We start from the raw sequence: 16,710 nt of genomic DNA, 5'->3' as shown, positions 1-16,710 counted from the left end.
CAGATGTTTAATAATTGTCATTTATTATCATCTGAAAATGCCATCAAAGTAGAACTTACTTTTTTTCTAGTGGCAATTCACTAAATCTCAAGGAAATATTACATGACATCCCAGTGAGTTTTCGTAAAAACATTGTATCAATGTTTTTTGTTTTTAAAAAGTTAAATTATTCTATTAAATGTTACCTTTAATGTTTTTTGCAATTAATATTTTAATATCAATATATTAACATATCTAGATATAATCTAAAAGGCGTATTACCTAGTTTGTTGATCAAATCTTAAACTTTTTACGCGCAAGATCCAAGGACAATAAATACTCTCCGATCACAGTAAAAGAAGTAAGAATTTAAAAATAGAAAATGGGATTCCCGAACTCATTTTCTAACGCTGTTTCTGTTCTTAAATTAGAAGCAAGTTAACTATAATTTGTCTATATTTAGTTTCCCAGCTTTAATGTTGAAGAATTTTAAAATTTGTTCTGTTTCAGAGCACCTTTAGTTTCTTCTTTCTGCCTTTATGCCCAGCGTCCCTTTAGAGCTCCATTTTGTGCCCAGCGCCCCCCTACCGCCCCTTTGGCTCTCAGCACCCCCCAAAATCTCGAAAACACCCCCTAGGGCGCGATATCTCCACCATTGAAGACCACTGATATAGAGTGTCTGACATCATTGATGTAGACTAGAGTGTCTGACATCATTGGTGTAGAGTGTCTGACATCATGGGTGTAGAGTGTCTAACATCATTGGTGTAGAGTGTCTGACATCATGGGTGTAGAGTGTCTGACATCATTGATGTAGAGTGTCTGACATCATTGATGTAGACTAAAGTGTCTGACATCATGGGTGTAGGTTTTAAATAAGCAGAAAACAAGACGAATATAAAACTAAAACTATTATAATCATTAGTCTTTGTCAAATATTTCTAAATGAACACTTTGATATTCTATCCCACATTTGTAGAACCTGTTAGCCCTGTCAAAAAACATCCAGAGCCTCAATTGAAGAAACTCTCCCTAGCTACACCAAAATTGTCTAGCTTACCAGCTGTTGTTATTAAAGATTTTGAGGAAATGCAAGGTAATTATATTTCTTCATTCAGTAAATTTTTTATAATAAAAACAAAAACTATCGGTTGAAAAATGTCAGTCAAAATGTACCTTTCAACAAACATTTGAGTGTAGTCAACCAGTCTAAAAGTACCTTTTCAACAAACATTTGAGTTTGAATGTAGTCAACCAGTCTAAAAGTACCTTTCAACAAACGTTTGAGTGTAGTCAACCAGCCTAAGAGTACCTTTCAACAAACATTTGAGTTTGAGTGTAGTTAACCATTCTAAAAGTACCTTTCAACAAACATTTGAGTTACAGAAAGTAGACAGATCTTAAGTTACCATTACTTATGAAAGCCTAAATTCAAAGAATGAAAAAATCAGGGACATTGAAGGAGTTTGTTTATGAAAGAAAAACTTTTGCTTATGCTAAAAAAAAAAGCATTTCATTCTTGATTCCTTGTGCTCTCCGTGAACACATGTTTTCTAAAAAAAACTTCAAGCATCAGAACCCAGAATAAAAGCTTTATCTTTCATCACCTAGGGAGGTTATGTATTCAGTAGACTCAACAGCCCAGTTTCTATATTAGAAGTTCAATAAGGATTATCTGTCTGAAAACAAACTAATACAAAACTAGAATGACAGGTGTCAGATAAATACAAAACTAGAATGACAGGTGTCAGATAAATACTAAAATAGAATGACAGCCAGCACAACGACCAACCGCCTTTACTTTTCCATAAACTAATGTCAGGTAACCATTACAGCTGTGTGGGCTCAGAGGAGCCCAAAGATCCCAAAATTAAAAATCCCAATCTTCATCAGGATTTGAATTTAGGACCCCCAGTTTGGAAGCAAATCGCTTTAAGTTCTCAGCCACCGCGCCTCCGAAAGAGAAAATAAGACATTTATTCATTCATTTAGTGATGCTTTGACATTTATAATGACAGTGTTGTGATAATAATGTCCAACATGAGTCTCTATTGCTCCCTATCAGAATCCTTTCATATTAAGGTATTTAAAAATTAAAAATTAAAGTATAGCTTTATATAGCGCTACTTTTATGCTTATAGCATGCTCAGGTCCAATCGCTATGGTCCAATCTCATTTGTGGACCGGTGGGGGAAGGGGGTATCTGGGAGAAGGTTTTTCAGTGCTACCTTTAGGCACTCAGTAAACACAACTCTGCTTGAGTTGGGTGTCGAACCTCGAGGCCCCTTCATAGGTAGCCAAGCCAAGTTCAAGCATACTTAGCCTCTCCACCACGCATCCCACAAGTATTGAAGAATAAATTAGTTTTAAATTCTGCTAGCCTTTAGTCTTGTGATCACAAAACATTTTTAATGCATATTAGATTTGAATTAAAATGATATTGTTTCTTATTGTCAGAAAGCATTCCATCCAGTGATGAAGAGAATACTGAACTAGATCTACCATTGACTGATGAAGTAAGTTTGGATCATCCAGCTTAGGAACAAACTAGCAAACATAATGACATGCTAAACTTGTTGATGTGGTCACTTTTATGATGGAAATATTTCTGTTGTGTTCATAGAATGGTTTTCATGCCCAAAAAGTACTTCAAGGAAAGAAATATTACTTTTGCTTTTCTTTAAGTTTAAGACACATTGGATGTGCATTTGTTTAGAGTATTGCTGAATGGTTGAAATTTGGTTTCTTCAGAAGAAAAAAATAAATTAAACAGACTAATTGGAAAAAAAAGGTTTTCTATATGTAACCAGTAGAGTTACCCTAGAGGTGCAATGTACAAACATGAATATGGATAGTTTCTGTAGATGAAAATAATTTGTACCATTAGACTATTTGTCTTTTAAAACTGCATCATCTGAAGAGCCATATACTTTCTTTCACCCATTTGGCATTGTAGCCTAGATGAGAATGAAGATAATCTATAGTCTGAACTCAGTTCTTTGTTTTTGATGCACAATTTATAGCAGACTTTCACACACACACACATAACATATATCAGACTTTCAGACTCAGCAACACATAACAAATAGCAACACAATCACCACCAAGTCTAGTTTTTTTTGTATGGTATTGCTCAACCTTACAGACCTGTGTATAAAAAAATATTTTTGTCACAATTGTATCTTACTGTAATTACAAATACCAGCCAATTAAATTGTGCATTTCTAATTACTTTTTGAAGAGAAATGCAAGAAAATAATCAGCGACTGTTTTGTGATTTCAATTGGAGCTTGAACAAAAAAAGTTGTGCTCCTACAAATATGTCTTCACTTTTGTACTGAAAGCTTGGCCCAGGAAGTTCTATAGGTGTTGGTTGTATGCTGCAGTCTCTATCTTGGTGTGCTATTGAATGTCAACAAAGTTTGAGGCAGCACTTTAATGAGAGACAAGCTACAGACTTCCATTGGCTGCTGTGGCAATAGGGAGAACTCAACTAAGTCACAAGAGCTAAAGCCTCATTGAATTTCTTAGCTATTGAATTAGAAATATATATATATATATATATATATATATATATATATATATATATATATATATATATAATAGACATATTTTACCCGTGACCCGCGTGTCTTTATTTGCGTATTACTGTCGATATAGTCACTGAGAGTGTTTTTAAAACATTTAAACAAAATAATAATGTAATACATAAAGCGAATGTGTTAATGTAAAAATAGTATGAATCAAATCAAAATAGCTAATCTACTTAAATCCATTTTTTCAAATTAAAACAGTTGCTTGTAGGCCTACATATATTTGATTAAAATTTGAAACGAATAGACTTGATTTTGTATGTTTATGTGTTAAAGTATATAAAAGAAGTTTTATCATCTAAGAGTTCAATAAGAGTTTTAGATCTAGGAATAGACTCATTAGAGAGATGTGTTAATGTGTAACCGTTTGGTAATGTCTAATGAAAGAATGTGCATCAGGATATCTAAATTCGCAGATATAAATAACGAATTAATGTAAAAATGCTTTTGAAACACAAATTTGAAGGTTAATTTTATTAAATAATGAAATCAATAAACTATATTTTGTATTTTCATGTGTCAAAAAAAAACTATAAGTGCAAAGTTTAGATCTTAAAATTAGATCTAGATCAAAATCCTTTCAATCTTTTCTCATGTCAACATTGTAAACATGGCCTAGATCCATAAAATACTATAGCTGTAATAGAGTTGGGTTTTTTTTTTGAGGGTCTTAAGTTTGTTTTAGGGCCACAGTACATACACTACGGTCTAACTTGGTACCAAAGGAATATTTCTGCCAAGTTTTATCAAGATTGGTCAAGCGGTTTTTATTTCTATATGGGGAATACATACATACATACATACATACATACGCCAAACAGTCTACTTTATATATTAGATATATATATATATATATATATATATATATATATATATATATATATATATATATATATATATTATATATATATATATATATATATATATATATATATATATATATATATATATATATATATATCATATAAGTTTGGAGAAAATGTATTTCTTTGTGAGCTGAGTAAAAAAACAATGTTTGCCTCTTGTTTCTTCACTGATTTGAAGAATTAGAAAATATATGTTAAATGTCCTTAACCCCCCCCCCTCCCACAGACAGACAGACACACACTCTCTCTCTCTCTTACAGATTTTTCCTTTTCTGATTTTGGCTCCAAAAGAAATAGTGGACAAAACACTTATAGTAATCATAGTAGCTTATGAATTATTGAACTGGACCAATAAATGTCAATATAACGTATCATCTGACCAAACGCAGATGACTGTAATAAAGTCAGTTATGTTTGGTTCAATACACTTTAGAGTGATATATAAGTTATCATTATATCTTAATGGTCCCATTCAAATCATTGTAATATTTCATTTTTGGTTGGTCTCATTGTATCCTGTCACTTAGTAGCCATGCACTCATTTATTTGACTGAAATGTTTGTTTATTTTCCAGCAGAAAGAACTGGTAATTTTTTTTTGCTTTAATTCTTTCTTTTATTTTTTTTTTGTTGCTTTCTAGCCTTTTGTATTTGTCCAATTTTAGAGTTCTGGTCATTTCTTGTTTTGACCCAGTACTCAAGATACCTAACATTACTTTTGTCTTTGTCCAATTTTAGAGTGTTGGCTACTATACTACTGTATTGACCAGTGCTCAGATCAGACCATATTTCTTAGCACATCAACATATAAACTGTAGCATTTCTAGATTCAAGATGAGCAGTTAGAGCAGATTTTGCATTTGGTCTCTATCCCCATATCAGAGTTCTAAGTAGCTAGCTCAATAATTCATTGGTCACCTAAGAAACATTAGCAAGATTTCAAACATTCCTTAATAATTCTGATATTCTCAAAATAATCAATACTAAATAATAAAATTATACTACCATAAAATTTTGTAATTTCACTAACACTAATTATGTGAAGTAAACTTTCTATAAAAACAAGTATAAAGTATAACTTTAATTTCCCTTCCCATAAGAAAAAAAAAGAAAAAAATATATAATTAGTTCATCTCTTTTCTGAATTTTTTTTTAATCATTTATTTTCTCATATTTGAACATTAAGGAGGAAATTTGAGATTTAGCTAGGCCTCAGGATTTGTCATTATATTAAAGACATCTAAAATGTTTGAATATTGAAGCCATTTTTATTTTAAGTTGATTAACTGTTTCTAACCAAGTATATTCCTGTACAATTATCCTTAATAAGAATACTAAATCATTTACTAATTTTGGTAATTATTACAAATACATTATATTAAAAATACATTAAATTACACGAACATTTCATGTCAGTATAATTAGTACTCAGGAATTTGACATTATTATGAGGTTTACTTGTGTGATGCCATAACCCTAAAATCTGTCAAAATAAATGAAAAATACAAACAATAGAAATTTTTAAAAATATTTTCAATTAAACTTTTTTGTTTTTTGTGTTTACTTTTGTAATGAACCAATGATTGATAAGTATTCCCACCAAGTCCTTATCACTGACTTGGTCTTGAACCAAACAATCCAATGCTTTCTCTTTCTTTGATGTGTGTACACAAAATGATGTCATGAATCCATTGAAACCCAAAAGAAAACTTAAAATAGAGCCTATTGCCTGGGATTAACATTGAGGTTCCATTGGGGCTAGAGTTGTTGTTGACTGGTAGATTTACATTTCTTCCTTGTTATTTAGACAGTCTCTAAAGGTCTTGCTGTCTAAAGGTATTGCTGTCTGAAGGTCTTGCTGTCTGAAGGTCTTGCTAGGTTTTAATACAAAACTTTTGATGCTCGTGACATTAATCAGAGTTGGAATTTTGCTCTTAAGGAACAAAGAGAAAACTGCTTTTCTATACAAACATAGTCAATGAAAACTAATTGAATAGGGTTTAAATGTGTGTACTAACATTTCAAGGAATGACAATATTACATCATTCCTATCTTAAGACAATGTTACATCATTCCAATCTTAGAAAATATTACACCATTCCAATCTTAGAAAATATTACATCATTCCAATCTAAAAGAAATATTACATACATTCCTAAGACAATATTAAATCATTCCAATCTAAAGGCAATATTACATCATTCCAATCTAAGATGATATGTAAAATTACATCATTCCAATCTAAGACATGTAAAATTACATCATTCCTATCTAGGATAATATGATACCATTCCACTATCTAAAGGCAATGTTACATCATTCCTATATAAAGACAATATTGCATCATTCTTTTCAAAACATTTAAAGGAAAGTTATGACTTCCCATAAGATCATAATATAATGTTACAATTACATTTGAAACTATCTAGACTCCTTGAGAAATGTCTGTACATTGAAACAAACAATACATGTTCCAATTGTTTCCAATCAACACTGCATATATATATAGATATGGACTTCCAGTGCTACTTGAGAAAAGCTGATTTCCAGCATTCATTGACACAATGTTTTCAAGTCCTAAGATGAGCAGAACTATCAAGGTTCTCATGACCCATATTGTTATACAGAAGCAGCTGTTTCTGCTAGTTCATTATCACTTTGGACTTTGGAGTTTCTTTTCAATGCATGCTTCTTTCTTCAAAGGCTAGTAAGAAATATGCTGACACTGCATCACTCTTGTGCTTCACTCCTTGAACAAGTTATGTTTGAGCTAATTGAAACTTTTGGTCATCACCATATAGGTCAGGGGCTTCACCCACTACAGCCTCCAAACAAGAACTCTTTACCATCAGGAGAATCTCATTCTTTCTTGAGTAGCCTTGACATTACCCTTTATGGAGGTTAGGCACTTTTGCTATAGTCATTCTCTGTCTCAGAGCCATGCAGATGGTTTGGTAGAGCCAGGACTTGGATTTGTATTTGATCAGAACATATAAAGCTCTAGCTGCTTTCAAAAAGCTTACATTTTTTTCACCTGGAACCTTAGAAATTGGAGCTAGTGCATTGCTATCACAGAGACAGCAAACTCAAACAAAACATTCATTCAGATTTAGCAAAAAGCTTTAATTTCTTTTACATTAAGGCCATTTTTTGTTTAAATTTAATGATTTTATGCTCACATGAAATTTAAAAAAAATGGATGTTCTGCCTAAATCAGTTCATGCTGCAGTTTTTGTTTTCATTTGCATCACCTTTTGGGACTAAATTGCATACAAGGTTTAGAAAGAAATCTATTTCATTTTGATTATCTGCTGTCTGAACATGTTGAGAGTTTTCATTGACATAATTCAATTTTGTGAAGGTGTTATTTTTTTTGTGTGTTGCTGTGAACCAATTGCTAAGAGTTATACTCCCCTGACTTGTATGTTGCTCCATTCTGTGTCCACTGACTTGTGTGCAGTGTATTGGACGGGTTGCATGTTTCTAGTGTGTTGATAGGATCAGCATGTTGTAGCCCATTGGTCAAACAACTTGTATATCTTTAATTTGCTTGATCTAATAAAGCTTCTGGACAGCAGCTGTCATCTTTCTGTATAACTTCTACATATATACCTTTCACCAATGTATTGAGAACACACACGTTTTAAGAGAGATATATATGCTGTGTGTGCATGAGTGTGAGTGCAATAGTGAATGAAAACTGTATTCAACTGTCTCAAGAAGTCACATACGCTAATTTAATGTATACTGTTAGATTTTACATTAAAAAGAATAGAGATAACTAACATTTAGAGAGAACAGATAACTCTGTCTAAAGTCATTGAAATAGCATAATTCAAGAGGTTCTTTTCCCAGATTTCCCTTTTTTAAAAAAACCTTAAAGACACGCCCCCATCTTCCTCCCTTTTTTTTTTCTTTCTTCTTTTTCTTGTTGCCTTATTCCCAGCGTTCAACTACTGCCATGGCTCCATCCATTTGATTGGTATCATTCCATAGACAGAGTAAGTATCATCTATTAAGATAAAGCTCTTATTTCTAGCTCTTTGGTAATTGTGACTTATGTTTCATTGACAGAACCTTCAAGACACTAATCAGTATGTTAAGAGTGAGCTGGACTCCCTGGAGCATGAACAGCTTCAGATTGATGCCAAAGCTTCAGAGCTTGAAGGGAGACTTCGCAATGTTATGGAAAAAGGTTTGTCTTTCCTTAGATGTTTAGTGACTATAGGATCACCAACTTGGCTTTAATGGATTGTCTTTCCTTATATGTATAAGGACTCTATAGCAGTGTTTCTCAACTTTTTCCATAACAGAGCGCTTTGCACATTTAGCGGAACACCTAGCTTATTTTTTTAGAGAGATAAATTTACATAGTGCCCGACTATTTAACTATTCCAGTTGTCTGTGGAACAACTAACCAGGTCTTGCAGAACATTAGGTTTCCACAGAACACAGTTTGGGAACCATTGCTCTCTAGGATCCCCAACCTGATGCCTTATGATGGAGTGTTTCCTCAGTTTCAGACTAGTAGAAATGTAAAGAATTTTGTAGGAGTTGGAATCTAGACAACATGGACATTGGAAAGAGTGGAGATTTCATGATACAATAGATCTCAGTCCTAAACTTAATATCTATCAGATATAATTATGGAAAGGATTTTTTTTTTGAAGACTTTCTGTTGTGTCTTTTGAAAGTTTTGTAAAGTCATTCTATTGATTTTTGTGGCAGGTAAAAACAAAGGTCTAGAAGAGTCCTTGATGAAAGAATGGTTTCAGTTAGTCAACAAAAAGAATGCACTCATCAGAAGGCAGATGCAACTCAATATATTGTAAGTATTTTCATTGAAATCAAACTGTTAATAGTTACTGACAGGGGAAATAATAATGGAGGAATATTGTTTTACCTTATCTTACATTGCCTATCTCCCTTTACTTCAAGGTACAGAAATTCTAGAGCAGGGGTGGGTAACCTTTTTCTATTGAGGGCGGCATTAAAAAAATTTGGGGTATGGGGGAGCCACATAAATAAAAAAAAATTATATACATATACATAATAGAATAAAAGTCTTGTACAAGGCCCCAACAATCGTACACCATAGGCCGGCCCTATGTCAAAAATTTGAGATTTAAATGTCTTTCTATTTATATTAGATTGTCAATGCAGCTTTGTGTAAATGTAAACTTTCCCGTTACTAGTTTATGGTTGGGAAATCGTTCTTTATTTTATTAAAAAGCTCGTTTTTCTCAGTCTTAGCATGAGCTCCATCAGTTTTTACCCTTGCCATCTTGTACAAGCCAACCCATCACTTTCAACACAGTTCTTCATAGCACTGAATAAATACTGGCGTGAACTTGCGTCTTAAACGGAATTTTTCGAATTATTGGCATTTAAAATAATCATCGTTTTTACTTTAAACTTTTTAGAATGACGTTTAGAGACAATGTTTCTTTAGCCACTTCATTATAACTGATAAGAATCAAAAGTTTCAATTTCTATAGTTATTACCATTATTTATTTTTTTAATATATTTGCATTTTTTATATATTTGTGTGATTTGTGGGCACACCTGATTTCTTTAGGTGTCCGCGGGCCGCATGAAACACTTTGGCGGGCCGTTGGCCGTAATTTGCCCACCCCTGTTCTAGAGGCATCTAAGCTTTAGGTTTGATAATGCTTCTTTGTTTCTCCACATTTTCATGCCCTTAGGGAATGACCTCCCCTCTTACTGCCACCTTGCAGCTTGCTGTTGAGGGTGACCATAGATTACACTAAGTACTCTAAAAAAAACAATGTGTAATACTGTAAAAACTATTTTAAAAAAGATCTCTACAATATGGTTGATGAGTATCAATCATGGCAGTCAGACTGTACATAGTACCATTTTACAAGAAAATATAAAATCTTGTATGGGCTCTATTCTATCTATCATTCAAAGCAAACATTAGGCAGCAGTGGTGCCAGCCCACCAGGCATTGGCACTAATGGACTTATTATCAGTCCACTCCTGACCATTGGGTCCTCTGCATTGCAGTCATGGCATGTGGTGTACCATTAGGTCCTCTGCATTGCAGTCATGGCATGTGGTGTACCATTAGGTCCTCTGCATTGCAGTCATGGCATGTGGTGTACCATTAGGTCCTCTGCATTGCAGTCATGGCATGTGGTGTACCATTAGGTCCTCTGCATTGCAGTCATGGCCAGTAGTGTACCATTGGGTCCTCTGCATTGCAGTCATGGCATGTGGTGTACCATTAGGTCCTCTGCATTGCAGTCATGGCCAGTAGTGTACCATTAGGTCCTCTGCATTGCAGTCATGGCCAGTAGTGTACCATTAGGTCCTCTGCATTGCAGTCATGGCCAGTAGTGTACCATTAGGTCCTCTGCATTGCAGTCATGGCCAGTAGTGTACCATTAGGTCCTCTGCATTGCAGTCATGGCATGTGGTGTACCATTAGGTCCTCTGCATTGCAGTCATGGCATGTGGTGTACCATTAGGTCCTCTGCATTGCAGTCATGGCATGTGGTGTACCATTAGGTCCTCTGCATTGCAGTCATGGCATGTGGTGTACCATTGGGTCCTCTGCATTGCAGTCATGGCATGTGGTGTACCATTAGGTCCTCTGCATTGCAGTCATGGCCAGTAGTGTACCATTAGGTCCTCTGCATTGCAGTCATGGCCAGTAGTGTACCATTAGGTCCTCTGCATTGCAGTCATGGCCAGTAGTGTACCATTAGGTCCTCTGCATTGCAGTCATGGCCAGTAGTGTACCATTAGGTCCTCTGCATTGCAGTCATGGCCAGTAGTGTACCATTAGGTCCTCTGCATTGCAGTCATGGCCAGTAGTGTACCATTAGGTCCTCTGCATTGCAGTCATGGCATGTGGTGTACCATTAGGTCCTCTGCATTGCAGTCATGGCATGTGGTGTACCATTAGGTCCTCTGCATTGCAGTCATGGCCAGTAGTGTACCATTAGGTCCTCTGCATTGCAGTCATGGCATGTGGTGTACCATTAGGTCCTCTGCATTGCAGTCATGGCCAGTAGTGTACCATTAGGTCCTCTGCATTGCAGTCATGGCATGTGGTGTACCATTAGGTCCTCTGCATTGCAGTCATGGCATGTGGTGTACCATTAGGTCCTCTGCATTGCAGTCATGGCATGTGGTGTACCATTAGGTCCTCTGCATTGCAGTCATGGCCAGTAGTGTACCATTAGGTCCTCTGCATTGCAGTCATGGCATGTGGTGTACCATTAGGTCCTCTGCATTGCAGTCATGGCCAGTAGTGTACCATTAGGTCCTCTGCATTGCAGTCATGGCCAGTAGTGTACCATTAGGTCCTCTGCATTGCAGTCATGGCATGTGGTGTACCATTGGGTCATCTGTATTGCTTGCATAGACCATGGGCGTAGCCAGGGGGGGGTTTTGAGGGTTCAACCCCCCCCCCCGAAATGACTCCCCCCCCCCCCCCCGCATTTTGTTTATTTTAGGTGAAGGGGTTTTGAGTTAAAAACCCTCTACCAGGGGGTTTTGAGTAAAAAAAAACAACCTATCAGAGTGTTTTGAGATACAAATCCCTCTACCAGGGGGTTTTGAGTTTAAACCCCCCTACCAGGGGTTTTGCAGTTAAATCCCCCTCTTCTATCAACAAAACTATAAAAAAATGCAAAAGACAATCCCCAAATTCCAAGAAAACAGCTCAGGAAGATTTTGACTTTAAAACCGCCTCCAAAAATTACGATAAACCCCCTCTCAGTATAAAAAAAGCAAATTACACACTCAAAATTCTATGAGCAAAGCCAAAGGGGTTTTGAGTTTAACCCTCACCCCCTCCAGTTGGGGTTTGAAGCTAAAAAGTACCTCTTCAATATAAAAAAAAGCAAATTACACACTATAAAATCTATGAGCATAGCCAAAGGGGTTTCGTGTTTAAAACCCCCTGCCAGCGAGGTTTGAAGCTGAAAAATACCTCTTCAATATTTAAAAAAAAAAAAAGCAAATTACGCACTCAAAATGCTATGAGCGTAGCCAAACGGGAATTTGAGTTTAAATCTCTCTTCAGAGGGTTTTGATGCTAAAAAATACCTCTTCAATATAAAAGAAGCAAATTACACACTAAAATTCTTTGAGCGTAGCTAAGCTAATGAGGAGTTTTGAGTTTAAATCCCCCTCCTCTAGATGGCTTTTTAAAAATTTAAAACCCTTTCAGATGGTCTTGAGTTTAAAATTCCCTTACATAGCGTTTTGAGTTGAAAACCTCTCTCTTTAATATTATTTTAAAGCAAACTACAGTCACCAAATTCTATGACGTAACTAAATGGGGTTTTGAATTAAAAAAAAACAAAAAAACTGCAGAGATTTTTTATTTTAAAACCCCTCAACAGATGATTTTGACGATAAAACTTTCCTTTGCGATATAAAATCTAAAGCGAAATACAGGCATGTATTTCCAAGAGCTTAGTCAAGAGAGGTTACAAATTTCTACCAGTGGCTGGGCTCCATTAATAAAGTGTGAATAGTCATCTGCCGAAATTGAAAAACACTAAATGTGGCTCAACAAAGATGGCTAAGACTGATTTTAGGAGCCAGTTATAGAGATCGGGTCTAAATCAAAGCAATCATATGCCGAACTGGGAGTCGAACCCTTAGTAAGGTTGTGACAGAGCGTCACATGAGGTTTTGCGGGACATGTTCTCCGACAAAATAAATTACGCATAATAAGAATTGAAATAGCTTGCCGGAAAATGCGCCGAACGGTGCGAGAGGATCTAAGTCAGTAAGAATAACACATAAGGTTTTTGAAATAAAACTTTTTAATAGCAAGATAATGCACTGTAGATACCTCAGAATATGTATTTTGTTGGCTTTCAGTACCAGAAATAGTGCTCGGCGGCGGGGCTTCGCCCCGATCTGGGAGAACACTGCGAGCTCCCCCAGACCCCCTTGGTAGCAAGGGCGGGGAGTCTACAAGATTTCCACTAATTCCAGGAAGAACCTATTCTAGGGCACAATAAACGTCTTCCGAAAGGGTCAGAATGTAATAAAGATTAATTATGTACACACACATATATATAATTTTTTTCCGGGATCCCCCCCCCCCCCGAAAAAAATCCTGGCTACGCCCATGGCATAGACTATTATTTAATAAATATTCTGCATATAAATAATTCCCAACTTCGTTTTCTTTCAGATTTCTACTTTTTTAAATCAGTTAGTTGATATGCACTAGATTTCAGTGTAGCTGATATGCACTAGATTTCAGTGTAGCTGATATGCACTAGATTTCAGTGTAGCTGATATGCACTAGATTTCAGTGTAGCTGATATGCACTAGATTTCAGTGTAGCTGATATGCACTAGATTTCAGTGCAGTTGAACAACGTCTCTGTCTGCACTATTCTCTTCTCTCTTATATGGTAGATAACTGCAGTTGAATGAAATCAAATATTTTATTTCCAAAGTTATACCCCTTGCATAAAACAACGTTGGGAAATATTTATATGCAGAATATTTATTAAATAATAGTCTATGCAAGCAATACAGAGGACCCAATGGAACACTACTGGCCATGACTGCAATACAGAGGACCCAATAGTACACTACTGGCCATGACTGCAATACAGAGGACCCAATGGTACACTACTGGCCATGACTGCAATGCAGAGGACCCAATGGTACACTACTGGCCATGACTGCTCGTTACAGATTGATATCTCCTTGCTGTGTCTTGGTGTTTTCTACTACCTACATGTGTACACTTGTCTAAATGTCCACTTGATTGTACATGTTTGTCTACATGACTACACTTGTCTAAATGTCCACTTAATTGTACATGTTTGTCTACATGACTACACTTGTCTAAAAGTCCACTTAATTGTACATGTTTGTCTACATGACTACACTTGTCTAAATGTCCACTTAATTGTACATGTTTGTCTACATGACTACACTTGTCTAAATGTCCACTTAATTGTACATGTTTGTCTACATGTGTACACTAAGACGTGTCTAAATGTCCACTTAATTGTACATGTTTGTCTACATGACTACACTTGTCTAAATGTCCACTTAATTGTACATGTTTGTCTACATGACTACACTTGTCTAAATGTCCACTTAATTGTACATGTTTGTCTACATGACTACACTTGTCTAAATGTCCACTCAATTGTACATATTTGTCTACATGTGAACATTGTTATTTTCACTCTTACACAATTGTACGTAGTCTGTACATTGTTTGGTATAGATGTGTACTTAATGTTTGTAGATTTACATTTAACTTTGTGTACAATTTGTGAGTGTTATACATTATGTAACTTCTAAATCTATGTTTTGAAGAATTTTACCAGTAAAAGTAATCTAAATTCCGCCCATTAGTTGGTCCAAAGATTTTACCCCCCCCCCTTTCAGCTTGATCTGCCCTAAGTTTTCTTTTTCAACCCCCCTAAAGACAACATTTCTTTTCTTTAATCCGCCATTTTCAATTTTGTGTGTGAGCCCAGCAGAGTGACATCGCCCCTGTGCCGCTTGCTTTGTTCTGCCTCTCCACTAGAGGAGGACTCTATTCTCTGGAGCGCCACTGATGGGGGATTGGTCTTTCCGTTATGATTAGCCTCCCTTCCCGTTGAAAACATGCCTTTTGTTGTTTTAAATAATGATCAAACACACACGTTGGCCAGAGGTTGTCACTGTGGTTTTAGCCTGTAGTCTCTTTACATTTCTTTACTGGACCTGAGCACTTCTCGTGTGTGTGTGTTTCTCTCGAACTCATCGTCTGCTCTTACATTTCCTTTTAATGATTTTTTTTCCTTTGAGAATCTAGTGAGGATTAAATGTGTGAAAGTGGAAATCAGGTCACTTGACAGTGGAGTTTTCTCTTTGCCGTTAGAATCTGTCATGAGTTGTATGGCCGAAGAATAGAATCCATTGTATAGATGTGTTAGGACTGGGGGTCGAATCTATTGCAAGTGTGTAGTAAGTCTGAATGTGACACTAGACAGAATCTTAAACTGTGGATAAAAGTTGTCTGACTTGGAATAGAATCTGTTCTGTTGCATCGATGGAGGACATTAGAGGAAATATTTTGTGCGAATCTTTTGTCAAGCAGCATACAACTGTCCACTCTTTTGTCAAGCAGCATACAACTGTCCACTCTTTTGTCAAGTAGCATACAACTGTCCACTCTTTTGTCAAGTAGCGTACAACTATCAACTTTTTTATGACACCAACTAAGTTTGTTGGGATTAAATCTTTTGTAGCACATGATATTCTGTGTGTCGTGACATATTATGTTATCCACATGATATTCTGTGTGTCGTGACATATTATGTTGTCCACATGATATTATGTGTGTCGTGACATATTATGTTGTCCACATGATATTCTGTGTGTCGTGACATATTATGTTATCCACATGATATTCTGTGTGTCGTGACATATTATGTTGTCCACGTGATATTTTGTGTCGTGACATATTATGTTGTCCAACAAAACCAAATAATCTGCCGTGACAAAGGAGAGAATATTTGAATAAAATGTTTTTGGGACTGTGTTGGAACACTGAAGGCAATTTTTGTATGAGTGGATTGAATATGTTGTATGAGTGGATTGAATATGTTGTATGAGTGGGTTGAGTCTGTTGTATGAGTGGGTTGAGTCTGTTGTATGAGTGTGTTGTATGAGTGGATTGAGTCTGTTGTATGAGTGGGTTGAGTCTGTTGTATGAGTGGGCTGAGTCTGTTGTATGAGTGGGTTGAGTCTGTTGTATGAGTGGGTTGAGTCTGTTGTATGAGTGGGTTGAGTCTGTTGTATGAGTGGGTTGAGTCTGTTGTATGAGTGGGTTGAGTCTGTTGTATGAGTGGGTTGAGTCTGTTGTATGAGTGGGTTGAGTCTGTTGTATGAGTGGGTTGAGTCTGTTGTATGAGTGGATTGAGTCTGTTGTATGAGTATTGAGAAATGTTGCTGTGATTCCATAAGAAATATTAGGTTATAGTGTTGTTTACTTCTGTTCCTGTTGCCATCCTACAGTATAGGTGTGTTCTAAACTCAACTACTTCTAGCCTGAACAGCATAGTTTCCTATTTCAAACGTCTTCAATTAGCTTCTCATCATTTGTTTGGCCACTAACAGATTGGAGGGCGGGCTGCGGGGATGAACATCTTTGCACAAACCTGTGGCACATCTTGACTGGCTGGAAAAATTGACCCTGTGATCTTTTCTTCTGTCTCCATTGGCTTGTGCCTGGCACGTGACCATGGCCTACTGAACACTGTC

The 16,710-nt window shown here is 36.0% G+C and overlaps 1 protein-coding gene across 8 annotated transcripts in view; it reads left to right on the top strand.

The window, feature by feature from the left end:
• LOC106052104 (EH domain-binding protein 1-like) overlaps positions 1 to 16,710 on the top strand; it is a 111,755-nt gene that overhangs the window by 54,006 nt on the left and 41,039 nt on the right. For all 8 annotated transcript variants that reach the window (XR_008777065.1, XR_008777063.1, XM_056024574.1 and 5 more), the window contains 4 exons: positions 959 to 1,075; positions 2,437 to 2,495; positions 8,512 to 8,632; positions 9,166 to 9,265. Coding sequence is in view for 6 of the 8 variants with exons in the window: in XM_056024574.1 (XP_055880549.1) it covers positions 959 to 1,075; positions 2,437 to 2,495; positions 8,512 to 8,632; positions 9,166 to 9,265 (397 nt within the window). In the remaining 2 variants the exon portion in view is untranslated. The remainder of the gene's footprint in view (positions 1 to 958; positions 1,076 to 2,436; positions 2,496 to 8,511; positions 8,633 to 9,165; positions 9,266 to 16,710) is intronic.

This window comes from Biomphalaria glabrata, chromosome 3, assembly GCF_947242115.1.
Source record: "Biomphalaria glabrata chromosome 3, xgBioGlab47.1, whole genome shotgun sequence".
Lineage (NCBI taxonomy): Eukaryota > Metazoa > Mollusca > Gastropoda > Planorbidae > Biomphalaria > Biomphalaria glabrata.
Note: the sequence above shows the minus strand (reverse complement) of the source record. Positions and strands in the feature narration are given on the sequence as shown.